Source organism: Dysidea avara, chromosome 2, assembly GCF_963678975.1.
Source record: "Dysidea avara chromosome 2, odDysAvar1.4, whole genome shotgun sequence".
NCBI classification, from domain to species: domain Eukaryota; kingdom Metazoa; phylum Porifera; class Demospongiae; order Dictyoceratida; family Dysideidae; genus Dysidea; species Dysidea avara.
In genome coordinates, this window is record NC_089273.1 from 2,395,463 (window position 1) to 2,421,374 (window position 25,912).

At 40.2% G+C, this 25,912-nt stretch overlaps 2 protein-coding genes and 1 long non-coding RNA gene across 11 annotated transcripts in view; 2 read left to right on the top strand and 1 right to left on the bottom strand.

Annotated features, from left to right (window-relative positions):
- The window catches only part of LOC136246453 (uncharacterized), a 31,677-nt gene extending 14,709 nt beyond the window's left edge, over positions 1 to 16,968 (bottom strand). Inside the window, exons 1-2 of the long non-coding RNA XR_010696427.1 lie at positions 16,863 to 16,968; positions 5,584 to 5,627 (exon numbers count right to left, since the gene is read on the bottom strand). This is a non-coding gene — a long non-coding RNA (uncharacterized lncRNA). The remainder of the gene's footprint in view (positions 1 to 5,583; positions 5,628 to 16,862) is intronic.
- The window catches only part of LOC136246430 (deleted in lung and esophageal cancer protein 1-like), a 37,999-nt gene continuing 29,000 nt past the window's right edge, over positions 16,914 to 25,912 (top strand). For 7 of the 9 annotated variants that reach the window (XM_066037860.1, XM_066037861.1, XM_066037859.1 and 4 more), the window contains exon 1: positions 16,914 to 17,065. The gene's annotated coding sequence lies outside the window, so the exon portion shown is untranslated. Of the gene's footprint in view, positions 17,066 to 17,778; positions 17,838 to 25,912 lie in introns of all 9 variants that reach the window. The other 2 variants (XM_066037863.1, XM_066037867.1) reach the window with 1 other exon arrangement.
- Positions 17,094 to 22,040, top strand: LOC136246346 (adhesive plaque matrix protein-like). The gene is made up of 2 exons (XM_066037739.1): positions 17,094 to 17,112; positions 19,609 to 22,040. The coding sequence occupies exons 1-2, from the start codon at positions 17,094 to 17,096 to the stop codon at positions 22,038 to 22,040; spliced, it is 2,451 nt and encodes an 816-aa protein (XP_065893811.1).

A 25,912-nucleotide genomic window follows, 5' to 3' on the forward strand; every position in this document is an offset into this window, starting at 1 on the left:
AATATTCTTGTCAAAACCACAGGCAAACAACTGAGGTGTTATGCGCACCTCCCTTGATTATAGCCAACCTAGGTTTGATCCCTGCCTAGGTCATAACTTTATAAAAAAAATCGATGCACCTATTTGTTCTATAGTATCTTTTATATACAATTTATATTATCCACAAACCCTTACGCTTACAGTTTTTCAGCACTGGCACATAGACTGCTTTACATCATAGGGATGGACTCTTACTGCACTTTTGTGGTAGGGCAGGCAAATTGCCAGAATATTTGTCCATCTGTGTGTTTGTCCAGTGTGTAGGTAATAGCTTCTTTAACACTTAATCTGTACGACACTTTGTTCAGATTTACCTCAAAGAAGCAACTTACATGATTGAGCAGGTATTACTGTGCATCTGAAAAATGATATTACTGGCACCATGCAGATACCATACTTTAGTTTACAATGAGGAACTATGTGTGCAATTGCTCAATCATTTCACTAATCTTGCTTACATCTTTTCACTCTAGATCTGCTTAAAAGATCATTAAATGTCATATATGACAATAAAATTAATGATGATATTTAAACACTAGCATGGGGTTTTGTATGGCAAGAGGTGTCACTACAACGTTAATACTGAAAGTGCATAGCATAGAACAAGTTCTGATCCTTTGCTTGCCATGCAATAACTACAATTGCAAATGGACGTAGTTAAAATGCAGAACAGACTCGTAAATGGACTGGTTCAAACAAACCTAAATACCAGTATAGCTCATAGCATAGCATCCCATAAACAATACTACACACAACAAAAGTCTTACAAAAGCTTTTAACCATGATTTTAAAGCGCAGTCGAGCCAACAACAAGCCCAGCGCTTAAAACTAGGTTTAATAAATTCAGGAAATAGCAGTCACGGGTGAAATTGTCACTATCAGTGCTGTAGACATAATTATAGCACATTTTATTGTTGCAGTCAGCCTTACCAGCTGGTGAAGTAAAACTGTGGTGTGACATTGAAGCCTGCCCATCACCTTCCGTAACCTGTTACACTGAGAAGCAGCTGCAAAGCTATGTAGCAATTAACCTGAACACAAATCTATTATTAATAACAGCATCTCTTCAACAAGTCACCTTTGGCTTGTTTACAGCATTATAAAGTCACGCCATGAAGAATGCACTTTTAGTTCAGCACAGAAGGAATGAAGTTCAACAGCAGTTTTAAGCGCGGTGCTTAATATTAGAGCTGTACCGATATGGGTTTTTGGCATGTACCGATATCCGATATGTATACCACTAAAAGAAGCCGATAACCGATAGTCAATCCGATATTTGCATTACAAATAAATGTCATAGTTAATAATATTTATGCAAAAGTGTACATTTACCTACTCTACAACAACATGTGATATATTCATTGCTCACTCTATGCCTGTGGTGATGGTGGCTTGGGTTTCTATTGTGCAATCCAGACAATTAGTCACTCACAAACATTTTTATGCAGAGGAGGTACGACACGAATTAAGCGCTATTGAAAAGAATTCGCAGTAATTGCATTCTTCAAATGGTTAAATTGCGAAAATCAATCCGTAGACAAGATCTGATGAACTGCAAAGCTACTTAGACACTTGTGCAGTTGATTTTCACTGATTTTCTCTTCCCAACTTGCTGCTTGGCCTTATTTCGTATGGTTAGTTATTCATCACGTGATGGTTCCTCCAATAGGCTGTGTATATCGAAACTGAACCACTGGGGTTGAATGGGGTAGACTGCACCGTTGAATTAGGCATAAGAAAAGAGTTCGATTGGCACATATTTTTCGTTGATAACCCCACGAAATAGCTTCTCTGTACAAAACATATGTGCTCACATGTGCATGTCGTACCTCCTCTGATTTTTATGCATACTCCCATGAAGCCTTAAACAGATATTTCTGCATTACTCTGCATTTTATTGGCTTGTGTGAAGGCTGGTACAGTAGGTTTCCTTGGCTATCCTGTGACTCTTCTTTTTATTACAAAGGTACTATATATAACTGCTTTGTTTAAGACTGATAAGCTTTCCAGCAACAAACAATAGAATTGCATGTATTTGTATGGCTTCTTGTAACGTAGCGCTTGCTGTATGGTGAAAATAAGCCACTGCCACTGAACAACCACATGAATAACATAGAAAATCAATATTATAATCCGTTTATATACGAACTATTGCTGTATAAATATCAGTAGCGATATCGGTTCTGATACTGTTCTATACCGATGCCGATATTGGTAAAAAATGCCATATTGGTGGCCGATATTTTGGCTGATCCAATTATCAGTACAGCTCTACTTAATATCGGCTTATACAAGTTTCAAGACAGTGTTCAGAGGTTTATTTACAGTCACTGCAGCATCTGATATTGTTCAGGAGTGGTAAATAGACGTTTGGAGTAAGTTTTCCCAGTTCATTTATGAGTCTGTTTTCCCAGTCTGCTCCACATTTTAGTCATGTCCTTTAAATTATGCACAAGTTCATTTCTTTCTTTTTGTTGACAGTAAGGTAAATGTCATGCAGAGACAGAAACTGTGCTATGTGTACACCACCTGTAATGGCCTTAGCTTGCATGTAGTTCAACTAACCCTGCATGTTCATTATGTCACTATATGGATGGCATAAGAATTATGTTCAAAGCACTATCAACATGTATGCTACACAGCAATACAGAATACTAATAATGTCACATTTGTTGTCCCTACATGTACAGCAGGTACCAACGCTTTTATTTGTTCTTTACAGCACGTTGAAGGCACTGGTAGGCAAGACTCACCCAATAAATGAGCTACATTCCTGTCAAAACCACAGACAAATAACTTTGTTGTTTTACATCATTAATTTCAGTATGCAGGATGGGGTAGGTAAAAACAGTAGGACTAATACAATACAAGTATAGAATACTGTGAAGTGCATAAAATTCCAAGAAGAGTTGGATTCCTGCAGGTCCCTTGGTCCTTGGTCCCCAGGTCCTATAGGTACCTCTGCAAGTGCTCTTGCATTGTCAATCTACTTTTCTCCCCATCAGAGTGTCTCACACAATGTTTGCACCAAAAATTATAACGCCTATGAAAGGGGTAGGTAAAAACAGTGGACCCAGGGACCGAGGACCTGGGGACCCAAGGACCTGACTCTGCTTGGAATTTATACCCTTCACAATATTCTATACTTATACTAGGTACCTTTGCAAGTATAGACTTGCATGACTAATCCACTTTTCCACTTGTCATGGTGTCTCACACTATGTTTAAACCAATTAGAAGTTATAAGTGCCTCTGAAAAAAGTGTCTGAAACTGTAGGCCACTCGCCTGCTGCATAATGAGCATACTAATCTATTATTTCGACTCGTTACTAAAGTTTAGAAACATTGTGTAAACAAATATTCACGGGAAATAGCAATTACTAGCTAAGCAAGTTTCAGTCCAACAGCTCGACATTCAACCAGACTTCATACATCGTGGTGCATTTGCACAATGTTTCTAAATTTTAGTAGCGAGTCGACATAACCTGTAATAGACTAGTGTGCTCATTGTGCAGCAGGCGAGTGGCCTATAAATGTCAGCTTCAGACCCTTTTTTTTTTCAGAGGTGTTTATAATTTCTACTTCGTTTAAACATCGCGTGAGACATTGTGTGAGACACCGTGATGGGGGAAAAAGTGGATTAGTCATGCAAGTCTACTTGCAAAGGTACCTAGTATAAATATAGAATTTTGTGAAGGGTATAAAATTCCAAGAAGAGTTGGGTCCCTGGGTCCCCTGGTCCTTGGTCCCTGGGTCCACTGTTTTTACCTACCCCTATGAAAGAGTGTCTGAAGCTGACTGCATTCACAAACCATTCACCTGCTGCACAATGAGCATGCTAGTCTATTATGTCACCTAGCTACTAAAGTTTAGAAATATTGTGCAAACAAATATTCTATGTAAATAGCGATTACTAGCTAAGCCAAACTAAGTAAGTTCCAGCAGCTTGAAAACCAGACTTCATACATTTTGCACAATGCTTCTAAACTAGTCTAGTAGCTAGGTGGCATAACAGACTAGTACGTATGCTCATGCAGGCAAGTGGCCTATATAAAGTGCAGTCAGCTTCAGACACTTTTCCAGAGGAGCTTGTAATTTCTAATTGGTATAAACATCAAGGGAGACACCATGATGGGGAAAAAGTGGATTGTCCATGCAAGACTACTTGTCCTAGTACAAGTACAGAATGCTGTGAAGTGTATAAAATTCCAAGAAGAGTTGGATTCCCGCAGGTTCCCGGGTCCTTGGACCCTGGGTACACTGATGTTACCTACCTTGAGGGATGGCATAAGTTCTTTAAAAGTTACATCACCATACATGCTACGTACCTACATGAGCAGTGCTGGTGTTTAATGCTTGGTCTCTGTGTCCAGCATTAACACATGTGGAGATGGTCCTGTATGTAAGGCAGGTACCAATGCTAGTGTTAGGGCTGCACCGATTCCACTTTTTACCGATACTTCAAATACCATGTACTCAGCTGGGAAGTATCTGCAAGTACAAGTACTGATACCAAGTACCTTAAAGTAGCTACTTCATAGTGCACACATTTATTATATAGTGCATTTCATGATATTCTTGTACACATTTTCAGTATGGTTCATGTTTATAATGAAGTAGCCAATCAAGATTCAAGTCACTGAAACGCAAACCAGTGGATATTCGAGTATTCTTCTGGAGAAGTGTAGATAATATCATAATGGTGCTTATTATAATACTGAAACAGTCACTTCTACCTGATTGCTCTATTAGAGTTATTGACTGTTCTATTAGAGTATATCGATCTTTTTCTCAGTAAAGCGTTTTCACACGTAGGTTTCAGCATAGATCAGTAATTTTGCTGGTAGTTAGCTGTTAGTGTTATACTTGATGCTTTTAGGCGTCCACTGTGCTAGTAAAATAAGCAAGTAAACGAACGTTATTTTATTCTCCGTGCACGTGATAAGAATCGGTATCTGCAACAATATAATGGCCGATTCCAATACTTCATGAAAACAGCAGTATCGGCCCGATACCGATACCGATACTAGAATCGGTGCATCCCTAGCTAGTGTAGCTATAAAACAAAGTGGCCTTATTATTGAGGTTTATCACTAAGGTCAAAATTGTAAGAGATACAGTGATGTCTTGTTCATTCTAGATGTACAGGTGAATACCACAAGTAAAAGGTAATAATGGCTAACAGGTTATAAGTAAGTACATTTTACTACTACAATACAGGTACATAACTGAGACAAGTAGGCTGGTACAACATAGTAAACTGTTAGCCTCACAGTTTACCCTAGGAATGGCTTTGTGGTCACCACAAGGAAACAACAAAAATTACATGCCAATACCTCTATGTTTGGTGTCCCTCCTTGGCAAATATCACACACACTCAACTTATAAAGACATTATTTCCTGACCTGACAACTAGTGTAATTGACCAGTAATTGTCCATTGTCCAAACATTATTTCACATGTACTAATACATCAACCACACATTGTAGGTTTGACATTTATACAACACAATACACAATACAGGTATAATAAGTGTATACTCACAAAAGTAAGATCCCACTTCTTCTTTTCAGCCATATCACTATCCTCTGTAACAACATAACACAACACAACATGTTGTAATATTTACATAGTTATCTACTGTGGATCACATGATTACATGAATAAGGAAATTTATAAGCTAATAGGGATGAGTATATTCATAGATACAGTATCTTTTCAATGGAGTCAGTAACGGAACACAAACACATTTAAATTGCTGTGTTTTGATTTATGTCATTATGTGGCTGCTAAAGTTAAAGCAGTGATTGGTTAAATAATTTAACAATCATGTTCTCACATTCTACCAGACTGTCCTAGTAGAGCAGTTTAACTAGTGTGACTGTTTATCATACAATTCAGTAGTACTGTATATCAAGGATCATCCTAGTAGAGCAGTTGAACTAGTGTAACTGTTTACCAGTACTGTATATCAAGGATCACGGAGTCTCAAAAAAACAACCTCGTAAACTAGCCTCACAATACCTTCATGGCACCTTGGCAGTATTGGTTAAATATAATCAAACACAAAAGTGCCTTTAATACTACTTGAAAAGCCTACATTAGGTACAGTGTAGCTATATGAACCTCTTTTATTAGAGAAATGTCTACTGCATGACTGACAAAATCAAGCCCATAGCCATATGTGACTGGGCCTGTGAAAATAGGGCATGTGGGCACATGATTTTTTCCTACTTTTTCAAACTTTCATCACTAATAACGTTTTGTACCGTTATGCTATGGCAATGCAATTTTCAGCTCTTAGTAAGCATTTAGTATGCAAGTTACAGAATACAAATAATCTGTTCCAGTACTGCAATATGACCTGTTAGGTGACGGGGTGTAGTTTGTGCCCACATGTCCTGTTTTCGCAGGTCCAGTCACATAATATATAGGTGTTATTGAGCTACACTTGTCTGAAGGTATTAGTAAGTATGTCAGTCAGGCCGTATCAGTCAGTCACTGTCAGACATCACCTCAGCCCAACTGTGATATCACAGTACATACAATGCATCCATCATGGACTAACTTTTTCTCCTCCTTTGTGTATATAATAATTAAGAGTGTGTATGTTGCACTGAGGTTAACAGAGTAGAAAGGTGCAAAATTTTCGATAACTGATCAACGGAAATTAACGATCGTTCGATAATAGGTAGCGGTGTTCGATATTTCGTATTATACGGAATGCAGAAATCCACTCGTAACACGGACACTAATCGGATACTATTGCTCAAACTTACGTGAGATATTCTACAAGAAAGGCATTACCTCCTGGTGAAAATTTGAGGTAAATACTGCTTTCCTGGAGATATTTATGAAAAGTGTAAACCTCATTCAATAATCGGTCACTTAGGGGGCATCTCCAAACTGATTTTGGTATGCTTAACGTCACAATGACGCTAACTTCAGACCCCCCTCCTTAACGTCACACTATGAAAACAGTGCATTGGCAATAAAAGTATGGAACGTTATATTCTTTACCTGAAAACATAATCTACAATCAGTATAGCTGCTTAATCACATCACTTTCTCTATTCCTAGCCGTTTACACTATAACTGCTTTAATAAAAATTAATAACGTCATGGGCTGAACCCTCCTTAACATCATTATGACGTTAAGCGTACCAAAATCAGTTTGGAGATGCCCCCTTATGCTATCTTCAGGTACACTCCTATGATCCCTAAACTAGTTTTTCTTTGCACTTATTAGAATTTCTGACTGCTCTATTAGAGCATCTTATATTTAACAAACTGTGCACATTTTTCAAAACCACAATATATAGTACTGACAGCTTTCCAAAATTATGCTGACGTAATCACTACATCAGAATACTTGTCACAAAGTAATGAGATAGTTATCAATGTGATTCTAATATAATATACTTTACTTGCACTGATCTTTTACCAGCTTTAATACCCTCTCTGCATTGATCATCTGGATGGAACAGTGGTCCGTTAAACAAGTCCGGACCATTTGTGCGTTGCTAAGTCGCCCCACCCTCTACCCTTACCAGAGGACACAACACGAACAAGAATCAACACTTCATCATACTGTAGTATACTACACAACACACACAAACACCTGTTATAGAGTGATTATCAGCTATCGACGAGGATCTGAGGAAAACGAAGACCACCAAAGGCAGAAGGCTAAGGTAAATCACGAGACTGGTGTAGGTAATATTCGGAAAGTATTGATACGTCTCGGGTCTGGAAGTGAACCAGTGAGCAGGAGGGAGCAGGAGCGATACCAAACGAAATAATCAGTGAGCATGTGTAGTAAGTGTTTATGATGTGTTTGTACGGTATGTATAATCCACCCAGTTGGTCTGTTTTGTTTTGTTACTCCACCCGTAGTAGTCTCTAGTCTCGCTTCATGCGCTTAGCCAGACCTCTCTTTGTCATTGTTTTCCCAACCAATGATAAAGAGTAAAAGGTGACTGGCCACGCAAGACTAAATAATCTCGTTCGTAAGGTAACTATTTGATGATTATCAGTTGTTTTTTTAAAAAGTGGAGTACAGGCAGGTGCGAGGCTGGTGTACGGGCAGGTTGGTCATTATCACACTACATGCCACAATTGTTAGGCTATGACAAGATACTAGACCATTTCTGATGTACTGTCAGCTCCACTAACAAGTACAGTGGCACTGATTGACACATTTTGCTTGCAAAATTCTGTTAACATTATAATGATGTAGTCTCACTTAGCCAGACCCTTTTCTTTCTTTTGTGTGGGAGCAGGAAAAGGAAAGGGTCTGTTTAAACATAGTATAGCATGGTCATTGGCCCATCCCAAGATTGTGGGGATTCTACTACACAGCTTCCCGATTGTTTGTGGGTACGAATGGCGTGTTTTGCTAATCGTTGCATCATTTGCATTCTGTTGCCATAGATATAAAGCGTGATCTGCTGATTTTTGCATCATTGGCATTCTATTTCCATAGCTGCTGCTTTTAGGCTCTCTGTGTGTGTGTAGTGCTGAATGATCTTAAAAAAATTACTATCACGATAGTTTATCAGCAAATATCACAATAGTGAATACTGTATCCCGACAGTCTCTGAACTGTATTACCAAGTGGATATTTCTTAAGACAGCTTGATTCTGTGTATCCTCTTACAAACATTTCTATGCCTGTTTGCTGTTGGTGGTGTTGTCTGTATTACACAACTCAGACAATGAGGCAGCACAAAAACTGTAATGCATGCTCCCACAAAATCTGATCCAGATTACTCAGCTTTTTCAAAGATGGCAGTTGTAGGCAATTATAGCAAGTTCTTTAGTATGTTCCATTTGTCAGTCTGAACTATTGTATTGGTAAGTACATTTTTCAACTGATTTTAATATGCTTTCAAGTGCACTTAGATGGCTTTGTGTAGTGTAACACTAGTTAGTGAAGAAAGCACTGATAAAGATATACAGGTTTAAAATGTTAATGATAGATCAAATTTTTAGCATGAATCTTAGCTACTATCATGATAGTGATGCACTGCTATTGCTTTTGTCTTCATGATTAACTATCATGATCTATTGTACTATCGATGATATTGCTCAGCTCTGTGTGGGTGTGCGTGAATGCGTGGGAGTGTGAGTGCGTGCATGTGTGTGGTGTGTTTGTTGTGTTGTGTCTAGTACTACAAACTTCAAGTGCAGTTGGCCACTTTGTGCACAATTGACACGCTTGTGGATTAGTTGGCTGGTTAGACGAGAGACTTTCATAACTGTGGATTTCCTGTTCTGATATTTACAAAGTACCCCTGGTCTCTGTAGTTATTTATCCAGTCCAAGTCCAATAGACTACATTGGTCTATAATTTACAAAGATGTGTAGTTAGTAGTCTGCCATATATGGTGTTAGTGTAATGGTTATGATGGATGTTGTTGTGTATTTTAACAAGTTAGGATTATAGTATTGTGGTGTAACAGGTTTGTGCAGGTATGTAGTGTGATGTGTAGTGGTAAAAGTTTTATGTTCACCAACCAATGCTGCTGCAGCTGCTAAATTGCAGCCTTGTAGAGTGTGTTGCAGAGATAACAAAATTAGCCTATAATTCCAATAACTGAATTAAGCAACAGATACTGATAACTGATCTTATTTACACTAATATCACTAATACTCATCCTTATCATTACTAAGTGACTCGTATTAGTGACATAATCATTGATATACAGCTCATTGTAGGCTAAACTGTAAGCTGGATGTAAACCACAAGCAAAAGCTACTGATGTTTGCCAGGTTTTTACTACTGCTATACAGGGAGACAAGTATGTACATACAAACCTAAAACCTCAGGGCATGGCCTAAAACCTGATAGTCACTGCTAAACCATCAACACATAACTTAATTGAAATGCCAATAACTTATGTCTAGCCTCCCCCACATCATTATACTACACAGCACAGTGGAGGTAAATATCAGCTTTGATTTATCAAAACCAATTAATCAGCTAGTAACCAATGTCGCCTGATACTGATTATTGAACAGATTATCAGTACAACAATACTATTTTTCCAGCAATTTAGCCAGTGACTGTCCATGTCTCACATAGGATATCTCACATAGTGAATGAGGTTCAGATAATACTTTAAAGGCTTTAAAAAATTATCTGTAAGACATGGTACATCCTCCTGTGGGTTACTGGTCATGTCTTCAGGAGGACTTGTCATCTCTGAACTATTATAGCTTGACTGAGTCACATCGGACACATCTTTGTAATGGACAGTTTAGAACCAAGAATTTTGTTTCCCCTTTGGTAGAACAAAGAGGTTGTCCTCTTTTCAGAGATGGAAATGTACAGAGCTGGTTGTGTTGGTAATTTAACACCTAGACAGACATCACTATTTATTATGAAATATTACACAAAACCATAGTAGTGACTGGTTTAGTGGGGAGGTGATCTGGGGTATAAGTAGATTTCTAGGGAAATGAAAACAAACAACAGAAAATGTCTGATATAGGTCATGTCGACATACAGGTTGGATTTCACAGCACCGGCAATGCTTCTTTGCAGCGTTGTTGGATCCTTCTACTATAACAATCTAATAGAGCAGTTACTTGCACTAAAGTACACACTAATAGAGCAGTCAAGAATGGTTACCAGGCCATTACCGTTGTGATGTATTGATAACAGACAGGTTGAGAGCTTTGTTTACATCTATATTAGCAAGAATGGGAAAAGCTATTCAATCAGTAGGAGGAACTGGCCATGCTAAATTGTTAGACAATTGGAAAGAAACAAAATGGTTACTCGAGTTAAAGGATACTGAAATTATTCCAACCAGCATAGGAAGCGAAATCCTGACCACTTGGTTGTTCAGTCATTTCTTCAGAAGTTTGCCAAATTAGAAGAAAAAGTCAAAGAAGCCAATGATAAATTCAAAGAAGCAAATGATGAAAATGTGTTAGAAAGTCTAACAAAAAGCTTGCAGCAAAAATAGTTCAGAGTGGAGACACTCGTACTCCTAAAAATGACAAAAGCTGGGAAGAGTATACCCGTCAGTACAACAGAGTAAAAAAGAAACAGTTTGCCAATGATGTGAAGGCAGCACTGTCATTTGCAGAAGATAATCATTTTACACCTACAAAAGTAAGCTTCATGAATAAGACCACTAGAGAAACTATGACCATTGATAGAAATGGAAAGCAACTCAGGTGGTTGAAGAAAACGAAGTGACTGAAAATAGCGTTATACAAAAGACACTCTACATTAAGGAACGGTATAAAATTTCTAATGAGACATACCATGAATTTTCCATGGCAAATCTCTCTCTTCCAAGCTCTTGCTCTATTATCAAAGAAGCTAAGAAACTTGATAAGAAGAGCTCCATCTACCCTACCCCAGGAAGAGGTTTGAGAGTCCAACAGTCCATAAGAAAGCGGATACGTAAGGTGATTTCTCACTTGGTAGAAAGTGACCCTTCATTTAAAGAAAATTCAGTTGTTCGAGTAAAAATCACAGGTGATGGCACTCGCATCAGTCAAAGTATGCATTGTGTTGTAAATGCATTTACAATTCTTAGAGAAGTTGCTTCTCCAAATTCCCCCAGTGGAAATCACACCATTGCAATTCTAAATACAACAGAAAATTATAACACTTGAGCAGAATCTTAAGTGAATATTTCAGATGAAATACAACAGACACAGTCAATAAAAGTAGGTGCTCGTCAATTTGCAATTGAATGGTTCTTTATCGCAGATTTAAAATACTTAGCCATAACCACAGGCATTGAAGCTGCTAACGCCAGATTTTCTTGCATATGATGTAAGTGTCCCTCCAAAGACAGACATGATATGACTAAAGTTTGGTCTGTAAAAAATGAGGATGAAGGAGCTAGGACAATTGCAAGTATCAGCAAAGGTTCATTATTGCCTAAAACAAAAAAGCACAATGAAGAAAAGTGTGGTTGTATTCGGCAGCCTTTATTTCCATCCATACTGATAGACCATGTGGTTCCCGATATATTATATTTATTTCTGAGGGTGTCAGATGTTCTGACTAATTTGATTATTGTGGAGTTGAGACGTCTAGATGGCATCAATAAAAATACGTTACATTTTGACAAGTACATCAAGTTTTTGAATGAGGATTGCAAAGTATACTTTCATACGTATCAAGATAAAGTCTATAAAGTATTGAAATGGAGGGACTTAACTGGCCCTGAGAAAGTTTGAGTATTCAACAATATTGACTTCAGTGATTTATTTCCAGATTTGCCAAAAGTTACTGACGTAAAAAAAAGATCTGGGAACAATTTTACAACATTTACAAACCACTTCAATTACCCACAACTTTAACTAGTACTCAGTTAAGCAACCTTAAACATGATTTAATTCAGTGTATGTCACTTTTTACCTCCGTTTACCAGATTGAGAATGTTACTCCATACCTACATGTGTTAGTAAGTCACATCCCTGAATTTCTGAAGCTTTATGGAAGCATCACTCCATTTAGTCAACAAGGGTTAGAAAAATTAAATGACGACATAACAAAAAGTTACTTTAGATCTACAAACCATTGTGACATCAGTTCCTTATGTCAACTTCTGCTTAAACTAAATCACATTGAAGAACTAACCTTTAATCCTGATTGCATTCATTCAAAAAGAGTTCAGTTATGTGGAATATGTCAACAGTCTAATCACAACCGTCGAACATGTTCCCAAAACAATGATAGTGCTTGATTGTACATACAGTATTATATGTTTTATATTATCACTTGTACAGTTGTAATACAATTAAGTCAAATTATGAAGTTACTGGCATGACTTAAGTACATGATCCCAGTCTGCTACAGTATCATTACCACAGATGAAATGAAAGACCAGTTGAGAATTCCCACCAAATACATACTTGCGTAGTAACCCATCTGCTTGCATCTGATAGTCAACCTTTTGTTTTGCAGTTTTAAAGTAGTATTTTACTGTTTTTGGCTGGACATAACAAAAGTCTCCATTAGCATTAAGCCCGCATACATACCACCTTTCTCCCAAGATATCATCCAGCTTTGACAAGCTGCTCAACTGGTACACATCTCTATTTTGCCTCCCATTGGTCTTTACACCATGCCTTATATGTCCTTTAAAATAAACCTTGTCAAAATTCATGACTATGGTGAAAACTGGGTCACCCTTCCTCTTGGCGACCACATTGACTTTATGTTGTTCCTCAGTTCATTATAAAAACAAAACCGACCTTCAGATGGTACTGGGGTGGTAGTAGTGGCTTCATCTGAACTAGACGGGTTGCTCAGTTCCACAATATCGTCAAGAGATCTCCATTCATCCCACTCAGCTCCATAGCTTATGTATCAAACTTTAACATGGCCACGTTCACTATCGGCTTCTATTACTCTCAAACGGTAAAGTTCAAACGGTAGGATGAACTGTCCTCACTTCTTCCATTGCTTTTAGTAAATGACAACGGACGTGATACTATAGACCTTTTCGGCACAGTTACATCAGTTAATTCATGATAACCTCTCTTAGGGACGGAATGGTGTGACCTGGTAGCCATTCTTGTGTAGCAATAAAATCCGGAAATGTCACAGAGATTGCAGTGTTTCGCATTCTGTACAAAATCTTTTGATATGAGCAGGTCAGCATTCAGACAATGTTTGTGACAACTAAAAATGATAGTATGACATTTTCTCACAAACTTGAGATACATGGTAGGTTCATGATAACATACAGTCAAAAACAACACACACAAGTACTTTTGTTTATGTACTGATTTCAGGTTAGAATTATCTACTACTGATATGATGAAAACTTTTTAGAACCAAATTTGAATCACGTGACACATTTTGCCAGTTTAATCTCATTTTACTGTTAGTGATCCAGTTATGTATCAGATGTAACTGTGTGTTCATGGAAGCTGCTGCAATGGAAGGAGTAGCTCCACTACAAATAAATGTTGTATCATCAACATACTGGCCCATATCAGTAACCTGTAAAGGTAGATCATTCATGTATATCAACAATAACAATGGTCCCAGTACATTGCCTTGAGGAATCCCACCTTTCATTTGTCTCTGTTCTGAAGACTTATAACAGCGTTTATGATCTCTATCACTTAAAATAGTTTTGAAGATAGTACAGAAGTTGTAACACCAAGATTGTTGATTCTTTCCAATAGTAAACAGTGGTCAAGGGAGTCAATTAGTCAAATGCTTCATGAAAGTCAAGAAAAACAGCACACGCTACTTTCCCTTCATCTATATGATGTACAACATAAAGCAAGATGTCCTCTGCTGATTTTCCACACCTTGGTGAGGATGAAGTAATTTGTTTTGCTCCATTATCAACTAAACTGAATTGACACAATCTTTTCTAATGCTTTGACAAGGACAGGAATCACAGATATGGGCCTATAATTGCTGAGGTCATCACAATCATCACCCTTGCGAACTGCGGTTATAAGAGACTATTTCCAACCAGTTGGAACTACTGCATACTGTCTTTCAGTAATTGGTTAAATAATTTAGCAATCGTCCTCCATTATTCTACCTGACTAGAGCAGTTTAACTAGTGTGACTGTTTATTGTACAATATGGTAGTACTGTATGAGTCACAAATAAAAAATAAAATAAAACAGAAACCAGCTTCACAATACCTTCATGGTGCCTTGGCTATAATGGTTAAGTATAGTCAAATCCAAAAGTGCCTTTAATACAACCTGACATGCTTCCTTTAGGATGCTACGAACTTTTTTTTTTTTTTTAATTTCTATTGCATTTCAGTTTTCATCTACGTATACTGTTAACACAGCCATAGTGATCATCCTACATACTCTTATGCTGTAATGCATATCGGTTCAACTTTAAGTATCGGCTGTAATGCATTAAAAACCTGTACTGAAAATAGACAATAAATATTGGATATCGGTACCAGATGTAAAACGTGGTATTGGTACAGTCCTAATAACAGTAACAGGCACTGATCGAGGGTAGGAAGGAGGGTGGTGGCATTACTAAAATGATTCTATAATCATAATGCTAATCATGAATAAATCTCTGTGTTAATGCAGATTTTGTCAATATGAACTAAATCCCTACATTTCATGCCAATCAGATTGCAACATGCAGTAATGAGACAATGGGCAGTATTACCTACCACCAGGCAGAGGAGTTCTTGAAAGCAAAATATGGGGTCTGCTTTAGGGATTATCAATAATAAAACAGTTAGTACTGTTTCTCTATGTGTTTCATGGTCTTCTTCGTCTGGTTTCAGTTAAAAATCTATCCTGGATCGGAAAGAATTGCCATCAGCTCACTCGAACGTTTCACACTAATCTTGAGGGACTTGCTGAAAGCGACACTGGACCATATCAACTTGTAGATCGACAGACACATTTTACAAGACTAGAGCTCACAGTGTTTACAAACCTCAAAGATACTGTATCTTCTTCTCTAAAAGATTATACAAATTTACACCCCTGTGTTTAAACTTGGCAAAGTAGTATTAGAATCAGTAAAACTTTGACACCATTTTATTCTTTGTGATGTCAGCATTTCAAACATCTTAATTATACAAGTATGTGTGACCATCCATATATGAGTTATCAATTGATCAATATCAATGTCCACTATAGCGGCTTATGTGGATGTGGTGCATGTATTTTTTGTAAAGTTTTATGTGGCTTTAAGGGTTAATAGTGAAAAACATATAAAGGGAATTATAGCTATAATCTTTAAGGTAATGTTTCTTCTTGTGGAGCATGTGATCAATAGATGAGATAGTTCACATTCACTTATTCATTAGAGTAGACCTAACCTATAATACTCCTACACATCACATAACACAGAAAGGAATGTGTAGTATGTCCACTGTTATAACCACTGGTCATGATCAGCCTGTAGTGGCGGATACAGGGGGGTTGTAATGGTTTCAGCTGAAACCCCCTCTGAAAATGGTGCACACGCCCCAAATTTATATACGATTCGTGTGGGTGATAAAATCACCAACAGTTATACATAGTGTATTACCAAGAGTTAATAATAAGAGAGGGTTCTTGGTATTACATTGGGACCTTTTATTACTGGCCAAACATCGTACTTTTGCCTTTGAAATCAGTGGAAAAGCTATTACAACGTTTAAGCGTGTTAAGCGCCTCTAAAAATAATTGTTGTTTTAATGAGTACAAGCATAGACAAAACTTTCTGCGAAGGCCAGATTCAAGTATGAAACAATATTGTGGAGTGATTTTTACTGATTCATTGCTAGCTAGTTTATAGATCTAAGTAGCTACCAGGCCACTGAGCTATCCAGACTGAGTTAACATTCACCCCAACTGGACTAGCTATGCACTTCTCAGTCTGGGATCACAGTTATTGAAACTGAACTTTCTGAACCTGAAACTCCCTCTAAAAATTCCTAAATCCGCCACTGGCCTGTACTGGGATACAGCTACATATGTGCATAAGAGCTATCATGTTACTGTGTGCTTCACTGTACAAGCTAGACAACAACATTGTCAGCTCTTTCTCTGATTTAAATATTAAAACATTCAGGGCTCTCAACTTAAAATCTGGGCCACTGAGACACCCAGTGCCTGCTATTAAATAATCACTACTCACTATAATTAAGACAAGTGCAATGTGATTAAATTCCCGAGTTTACTCCTGTATACTGATCTTTTACTAGCTGTTATACCTATCTGCATAGATAGCAGTTTTTACATGTCAGTATAGGAAATTCTGCGTTGCTATTAAGTCGCCTGACCCGAGGACACAACACGAACAAGAATCAACACTTCATCATAATATACTACACAACACACACAAACACCTGTTATAGAGTGACAATCAGCTATCGACGAGGACAACCACTACCCAGGCTAAGGCAAATCACGCGACTGGTGTAGGTAATATACGGAGGGTATACGATGACTGATGGATACTCGTGGGGAAGTGAAGCAGGCAAAATGGTTATTAACAGAAACGCAGCATAAGGAGCTAGAGTAGGAGCGATACCAAAAATGAGCATGTGTAGTAAGTGTTTGTGATGTGTTTGTACGGGATGTATAATCCTCCAGTTGGTCTGTTAAATATGTTTTGTTAGCCCACCTGGAGTAGTCTCAAACCGCGGGCCACTTTGTCATTGTTTCTCCTACCCAGTGATAAAGAGAAAAAGTGGTCTGGTCACGCGAGACTAAGTACTCTCGTTCATAAGGCAACTATTTGATGATTTTCAGTTTCTCATCAGAAGATTTAAAAAGTGAAGTACAGGCAGGTGCGAGGCTGGTGTGCGGGCGGGTGGGTCATTATCACACCACGTGCCACACTTGCTAGGCTATGACAAGATACTAGACCATTTCTGATGTGCTGTCAGCTCCACTAACAAGCACAGTGGCACTGTTTGACACTCTGCTTGTAAAATTCTGTAAACATTATAACGATGAAGGGCTCACTATACAAATCTGACACTTCAATAAACATTGCTTGTACAGTACATGAGGTACAGTAGCTGCTGTACAGGTGTGGCAATCTTGAAAACTAATCTCAATATTTTGTTGTTCAGACAAATAATGATTAATCTGTAATAATAGGGGAAATACATGTTGCAATGAAAACACATGTGGGTACTGATGAGAAACAGAAGATCACCAAATTGTGGCCTAAATCACTTTCAGTAGCTGGTCAATTTAAAGTATAATGTACAGTAACATGTTGCTCAGATGTTTTTTTTTTTTATTTTCTTGTAGTCCCGGCTTGTAAACAGACCAATACATTTGTTGGGGAAGTACACTATATACAATACAAGGTAGTGATATGAGCTATAGTTTGCTTTACAACCACTGTCAAAGTCCTTGCAGTCTTGACTGGGCAACGTTTCACCTTGATCTGTTATTTGAAGTGTTGATCAGTGTTTGACCTGTGAATATAAAACTATTATGTTATATAATAGTTATACCACGGCTACGAGGGATTTGTATATGTAATAGGATGGATGGCTGTGGTATTCGGGATTAATAGTGCGAGCATTGTAAACAGGAAGGAATAAAATAGTGCGAGGCGAAGCCGAGCACTATTTCCTTCCTGTTTACAATGCGAGAACTATTAATCCCAAATACCACAACCATCCGTCCTATTGCAAATTAATCCGACAACCATAGCAACTGTTACTAGGCAACAGAAATTCAAAAAATAACCACTGCAAAAGTCCAATCACACTTAGCAACCGTTGCCTGGCAACCGTTGCTATGGTCTCAAAATGACTTTTACCTTAGCAATTGTTACCTAGCAACCGTTGCTAAGCAACCATGTTGTGTCATTCCTTGGGGGCATCTATCACTATGGTAACAATAGTTGTCAAATCTGACATTTACTTCTAATATAAACACACCACACTATTTTAGCCAATCAAATTAGTATTATAGATTTTTGTCATGGAACCTTGACAAACAAGTGTAATACTAATTCTATTGGCTAATCGCTTGACGTATTTCAATATAATACGTCAAGCTGCTATTGAGAGTATTATACAGTAACACATTCAGTTGTTGGATTAATAGAATTAATACTTTAGTTCTATACTGAGAACTACTTTTATTTTGTATTATATTGTAGGAATTGAGATGAACCATAAAAACAGTTTTGTCAGTAGTTGTAGTGCATCAATTCTTTGTAACCATAGATGTCCTGCAAGATGTGCAACCTGTAACTAGGCCACTTCAACTAAATATTTTGTTTCTCGGGCCAAATTCAACCAAGGACAGGGTCAGTAGGTCGGTAAAATTAAAATATTTTTACCAGCTGAAGAGTGATTCTGCGAGTCAAATGGTGGCTGAGTGACATTTATCATGATTGCTGTATCACTTGTGAGTAGGCAGCCATATGGCTAGATATTGCATATTGCTTACTTAATAAAACTATATATGGGCAGGTAATCTGTACCACATACTAAATTTATTGGCCATTGATGAGAGTTTTGCAGGTTTTGTGAGAGGGGTTAGGACCCGTTTACAAAGTGTGTCACAGTATTACTAGCTTTGTTCAACGGCTTGGGCATTAGATTAATGCTTGATAGACAAATAGTTGTGCTACACTACAACCATGCAGAGTTTAAGAACAGAAACATTAGGGTATTACAGCACCAAGCAATGTTGTAACTAAGGAATTTGCAGTGTTTAAACCAGGGGTATGACTTACAAACCGTTGTGTTTAATTCTAATGACCAAAAGTGTTCTAAAAAGCCACGTATCATTGATACCAGGAAGTGTGTGCTGAGGCTACAGGTACCTTGGTGTAGAGATGATAAAATAGCACGATATAATGGGAAAGGCCACTCAATGGCTTCCACCAAAGCAGCTTGTATCATTCAACCCTTAAGCACTACTAAAACGAATTTTATAAAAGTCTGTTTTATGAAGTGAAGTAAAGGGTTGTCTCGATACAATTCAGTAAGACGTCGTGATTTCTGTCTACAAATACATATGAGATTAGTCAGGCAAAGTTATTCACGTAAAAAAGTGGTTTAGCAATTTCACCCAAATTCTAAGTGCTTTAACAAAACAAATTATTTCTTCATGAAGCTTACGTGAGGAGTGATGTGATTATCAAGTCTACCCCACTCTACTCCACTCTACCCCCCTCTACCTCACTCTACTCCACTCTACCCCCCTCTACCTCACTCTACTCCACTCTACTCCACTCTACCCCACTCTACCTCACTCTACCTCACTCTACCCCACTCTACCTCACTCTACCCCACTCTACCTCACTCTACCCCACTCTACCTCACTCTACCCCACTCTACCTCACTCTACTCCACTCTACCCCACTCTACTCCACTCTACTCCACTCTACCCCACTCTACTCCACTCTACCCCACTCTACCTCACTCTACTCCACTCTACCCCACTCTACCTCGCTCTACTCCACTCTACCCCACTCTACTCCACTCTATCCCACTCTACCTCACTCTACTCCACTCTACCCCACTCTACCTCACTCTACTCCACTCTACCTCACTCTACCCCACTCTACCCCACTCTACCTCACTCTACTCCACTCTACCCCACTCTACTCCACTCTACTCCACTCTACCCCACTCTACCTCACTCTACTCCACTCTACCGCACTCTACCCCACTCTACTCCACTCTACCCCACTCTACCTCACTCTACTCCACTCTACCTCACTCTACCCCACTCTACTCCACTCTACCTCACTCTACCCCACTCTACCTCACTCTACTCCACTCTACCTCACTCTACTCCACTCTACCCCCTTCTACCTCACTCTACCCCACTCTACCCCACTCTACCTCACTCTACTCCACTCTACCCCCCTCTACCTCACTCTACTCCACTCTACCTCACTCTACCCCACTCTACTCCACTCTACCCCACTCTACCTCACTCTACCTCACTCTACCCCACTCTACCCCACTCTACCTCACTCTACTCCACTCTACCCCACTCTACTCCACTCTACCCCACTCTACCTCACTCTACTCCACTCTACCCCACTCTACTCCACTCTACCCCACTCTACGCCCCTCTACCTCACTCTACTCCACTCTACCCCCCTCTACCTCACTCTACTCCACTCTACCCCACTCTACCTCACTCTACCTCACTCTACCCCACTCTACCTCACTCTACCCCACTCTACCTCACTCTACTCCACTCTACCCCACTCTACCCCACTCTACTCCACTCTACCCCACTCTACCTCACTCTACTCCACTCTACCTCACTCTACCCCACTCTACTCCACTCTACCCCACTCTACCTCACTCTACCCCACTCTACCTCGCTCTACTCCACTCTACCCCACTCTACCTCACTCTACTCCACTCTATCCCACTCTACCTCACTCTACTCCACTCTACCCCACTCTACCCCACTCTACCTCACTCTACTCCACTCTACCTCACTCTACCCCACTCTACTCCACTCTACCCCACTCTACCTCACTCTACTCCACTCTACCCCACCCTACCTCACTCTACTCCACTCTACTCCACTCTACCCCACTCTACCTCACTCTACTCCACTCTACCTCACTCTACTCCACTCTACCTCACTCTACTCCACTCTACTCCACTCTACCCCACTCTACCCCACTCTACCCCACTCTACCTCACTCTACTCCACTCTACCTCACTCTACCCCACTCTACTCCACTCTACCTCACTCTACTCCACTCTACCCCACTCTACCTCACTCTACTCCACTCTACCTCACTCTACTCCACTCTACCCCCTTCTACCTCACTCTACCTCACTCTACCCCACTCTACCTCACTCTACTCCACTCTACCCCCCTCTACCTCACTCTACTCCACTCTACCTCATTCTACCCCACTCTACTCCACTCTACCCCACTCTACCCCACTCTACCTCACTCTACTCCACTCTACCCCACTCTACCCCACTCTACCTCACTCTACTCCACTCTACCCCACTCTACTCCACTCTACCCCACTCTACCTCACTCTACTCCACTCTACCTCACTCTACCCCACTCTACTCCACTCTACCTCACTCTACCCCACTCTACCTCACTCTACTCCACTCTACCTCACTCTACTCCACTCTACCTCACTCTACTCCACTCTACCCCACTCTACCTCACTCTACTCCACTCTACTCCACTCTACCCCACTCTACTCCACTCTACCCCACTCTACCCCACTCTACCCCACTCTACCTCACTCTACTCCACTCTACTCCACTCTACCCCACTCTACTCCACTCTACCCCACTCTACCTCACTCTACTCCACTCTACCTCACTCTACTCCACTCTACCCCACTCTACCTCACTCTACTCCACTCTACCCCACTCTACCTCACTCTACTCCACTCTACCTCACTCTACCCCACTCTACTCCACTCTACCCCACTCTACTCCACTCTACCTCACTCTACTCCACTCTACCTCACTCTACCCCACTCTACTCCACCATTTGTATTTTTTGCATTGCGACTATTGAGGGTCACGTGGAGTACCAATTAAAATAATGCAATTAATGGCAATAATATTTGGTGGTGCTTAAAGCGTGTCCAACCTCCTCTGCATTCAACCTTACAGAACTTTCATATTATACAAAACCTACAGTAATAGTCTACAATAAGAAGAAGTGTTAGTCTTCTCATGCTCTTCAAAGTGGTAGCAAACGAAATGTGCCTTGTATCTACCTGGTGATGCCAAATGTACAAGTAGTATACTGGGCATGTGACGCCATTTCCAATCCCTATTAAGAGTCGTGTATCTATGGTTGAATGTAGTCATGTGAAGGTGTTGTATTGTGGTACCTAACCAAAGTGGTGATCCTGAGTGATTGTATAACTGACACTATTGTTTGTTGTTGTATCTTGTCAACAGCTTGTGGGCCTGTAACAACAAAGTGTTTTAGTGTATTCTATAATATTAGTACAGTGAAACCTTATATTACCACCTCTTTAATAAGACAAGCTCGGAGGAGTAGGACAGGACCACGTGCACTACGGAGCACTAACAAAAATATTTGTTTTAAACGTAGTCATACTACATGTTGAAATTAATAGATCGTACAAAAAACAATTGTATTGTAATCATTGATGACCACTGTTACTGTTGATGTGAAAGTCGTCACCGCCACACATCGTCATCATTGTAAGTCTAATTACTCCATAACGGCAGCGTTTTTCCAATCGTGAATCACATCATTGCAAACAACAAACTAAGTAGAACTAAAATGTGTGTAACGATATGTGAGCTAATCTGTCAGCAAGCGAGCGAGCTACAACACTAAACAAGAAGCTTTTTGACTCTCTTCTCACATTCTACACGTGAGCTACATTACAGCATACATAATTACATCATTCCTATTACATAACACTACATAAACTATTAATCAAGTGTCTACAGTGTTACATCTCCCCCTCCTTAGCTAGGAGCCGTCCTCGGATTGCGGGGCCTTAGTCGATTTGTCCACACAGTCTCTAGCTGAGTATGAGCATCTTGTTCCTCATTAGCCAGTTCATTGCTACACACTTCACTAGAGCTGTTTCTGGCATCCTCAGGTTTTTTAGTGTCTCCCTCATCAATAGCTGGACTAGTGTCCCCCTCAGCAATAGTTGGACTTACTACTGTCTCTTCCTTGTCTATGATCATATTTGGGCAATGTCGTACCCTGTTCAATGCCACTCGAATAGTCGGATCCTTCGGGTTGTCTATAGATCTGAGTTCCACCCCATTAGGTTGGGTGGTAATAACACGGTATGGACCTTTATATGGTCTAGTCAGCTTATATGCAGGTCCAGTACGGATAGCTGGCATGTAAACAAAGACTCTGTCTCCAGGGTTAATGGTAGCTCCTCTAGCCTTTTTATCATGTTGTCTTTTCTGCTTGCTGTGGGCCTTATGAACATTCTCTTGGGCCAGTTTCCATGCTGCAGACAAGTTCTGCATCATCACAGTTTTGTAGTCATCAGTGCATACTGGGTTCCGCGCCACTGGAGGACACAAGGTGGCCTCAACTGGTAACTGTGGGTCTCTGCCGTACAATAAAAAGAAGGGAGATTCTAATGTTGACTGTTGAATGGTAGTGCGGTAAGCAAAGAGTATGAAAGGGAGACGTGAATCCCAGTCTTGGCCTCCTGGCTTCACTTTCTTAGCTAACATATCCAAGAGTGTTCTATTGAACCTTTCAACGAGCCCATCTGTCTGTGGGTGATAAGCAGTGGTGTTCACTTTCTTGATCCCCATTAGCAAGCAAATTTCACCTAACAGTTTTGATAGGAACGAAGGACCTCGGTCAGACAATAGCTCTCTGGGAACACCATGGCGACTAATGATTTCTTCCACGAGTAGCTTCGCAATGGTAGGAGCTGTTTGGTCAGGAGAGGGAAATACTTCTGGCCATTTAGTAAGATAATCCATGAACACAATGGCATAGCGATTACCATTACTTGACTTCGGTAATTGGAGAACATCAACACCAACCCTGTCAAAAGGGCCACCGACTGGTATTGGAGTAAGCAATGGCTTAATCGGCTTCCCTACACTACGTGAAGCACATACAAGACATGCACGACACCAGCTAACAATGTCTCGCCGCATACCTGGCCACCAGTAATGGCGGTTTAGTTGGGAGTATATCTTCACTTCTCTTAAGTGCCCTCCAAATTCTCCAGCGTGTGCTTCATTAAATAGTCTTTCACGGTCACTCGCTGGTACCACAATCTTCAGACTCTTATCAGCTTCCACTCTGTACAGCACCCCATCCAGTATCTCATACTGTGATCTCCCTAACACTAGCTCTCTGGCTCTGGTTTCATCTTCTGGCAAAACACCGTTGTCCAGATAAATGATGACTTCTCTGAGGTAGGGGTCCATCCTCTGCCTGTTTGCTAAAGTTCCTTCTCTATCCTGTTCCCCCTCGTGATGGTCTGAGACTCCCACCACTGCCACTACTGCTGATGCAGGCTCATCCAAAACATCATTACTTAGCAGAGATATTGGATATCGTGACAACGCATCAGCCTTCTGGTTACCTTTTCCAGGACGATATTCAATCGTTAAGTCTAGTTCCTGTAAAGCCATACCCCATCGAGCAAGCTTACCAGAAGGGTGAGGTGTGTGCAACAATGATTTCAGTGCCTCATGATCTGTATATACTGTACAGTGATGACCATACAGGTAATGTCTAAAATGCTTAACAGCCCACACAATCCCCAGGCCTTCCAATTCGGAGATACCATAGTTTCTCTCATGGGATTGCAGGGTACGGCTGGCATAGGCAATTGGTCTGATCGTATTATCATTTTGACGCTGGGATAAGACAGCTCCCAGTCCTTCTCCTGATGCATCAGTTTCCAACAGAAAACTATCTTCAAAGCAGGGATAGGCCAACACTGGGGCATTCGTGAGGGCCTGTTTCAACCGGGTAAAGGCCTCTTCACATCTTCCACACCACTGATATTGTACATCCTTGCGGGTCAACTTGTACATAGGCTGAGCTATGACAGAGTAGTTAGGTATAAATCGACGGTAGTACGAAGTTAACCCCAGGAATGACCTCAATGACTTCAAGTCTGTCGGCCTTGGGAAATTCTCAACAGCATAAATCTTCTTAGGGTCAGCTGCTATACCACTACTAGACACAACATACCCAAGGTACTCTACCTTCTTGTGTACTAACTTACATTTGCTCGGTTTCAGCTTGAGGCCTGCCTCTGCCAAACGGGTGAGTACTTCACGAAGGTTACTCAGGTGCTCTTCTAACGTGGAACCCATCACTAGAACGTCATCTAAATAAACCAAGCACTTCTCCCTTGCAATCTTAGCCAACACACTTTCCATCAGCCGCTGAAAGGTTGCGGGCGCATTACATAGCCCAAACGGCATGACCGTAAACTCGTAAAGGCCATTACTGGTAATGAAGGCAGTCTTTTCTTGTGAGTCCGGGTTCATCCCCACCTGCCAATATCCCGAGGCAAGGTCCAAGGTAGAAAAGTATCGGCATCTCGCAAGGAGATCCAGCGAATCATCGATTCTGGGCAGGGGGTACACGTCCATCTTAGTCACAGCGTTTAGTTTCCGGTAGTCAACACAGAATCGTGTTGCACCATCCTTTTTGGCAACCAACACAATGGGGCTACCCCATGGGCTGTGGGAAGGGACAATGACATTGTTATCTAGCATTTCCTGGATGTGACGGGACACTTCTGACTTAAGAGAATGTGGCACTCTCCTGGGTAACTGCTTGATTGGCTGGTGGTCACCTGTATTAATGTGATGTTCTACCTGTGATGTCCGACCTAATTCAGCACTGCTGAGTGCAAACAAGCCACTAAATTCTCTCACCAGTTCCTTCAGCTGTGGCAGTTCAGTAGTACTTAGAT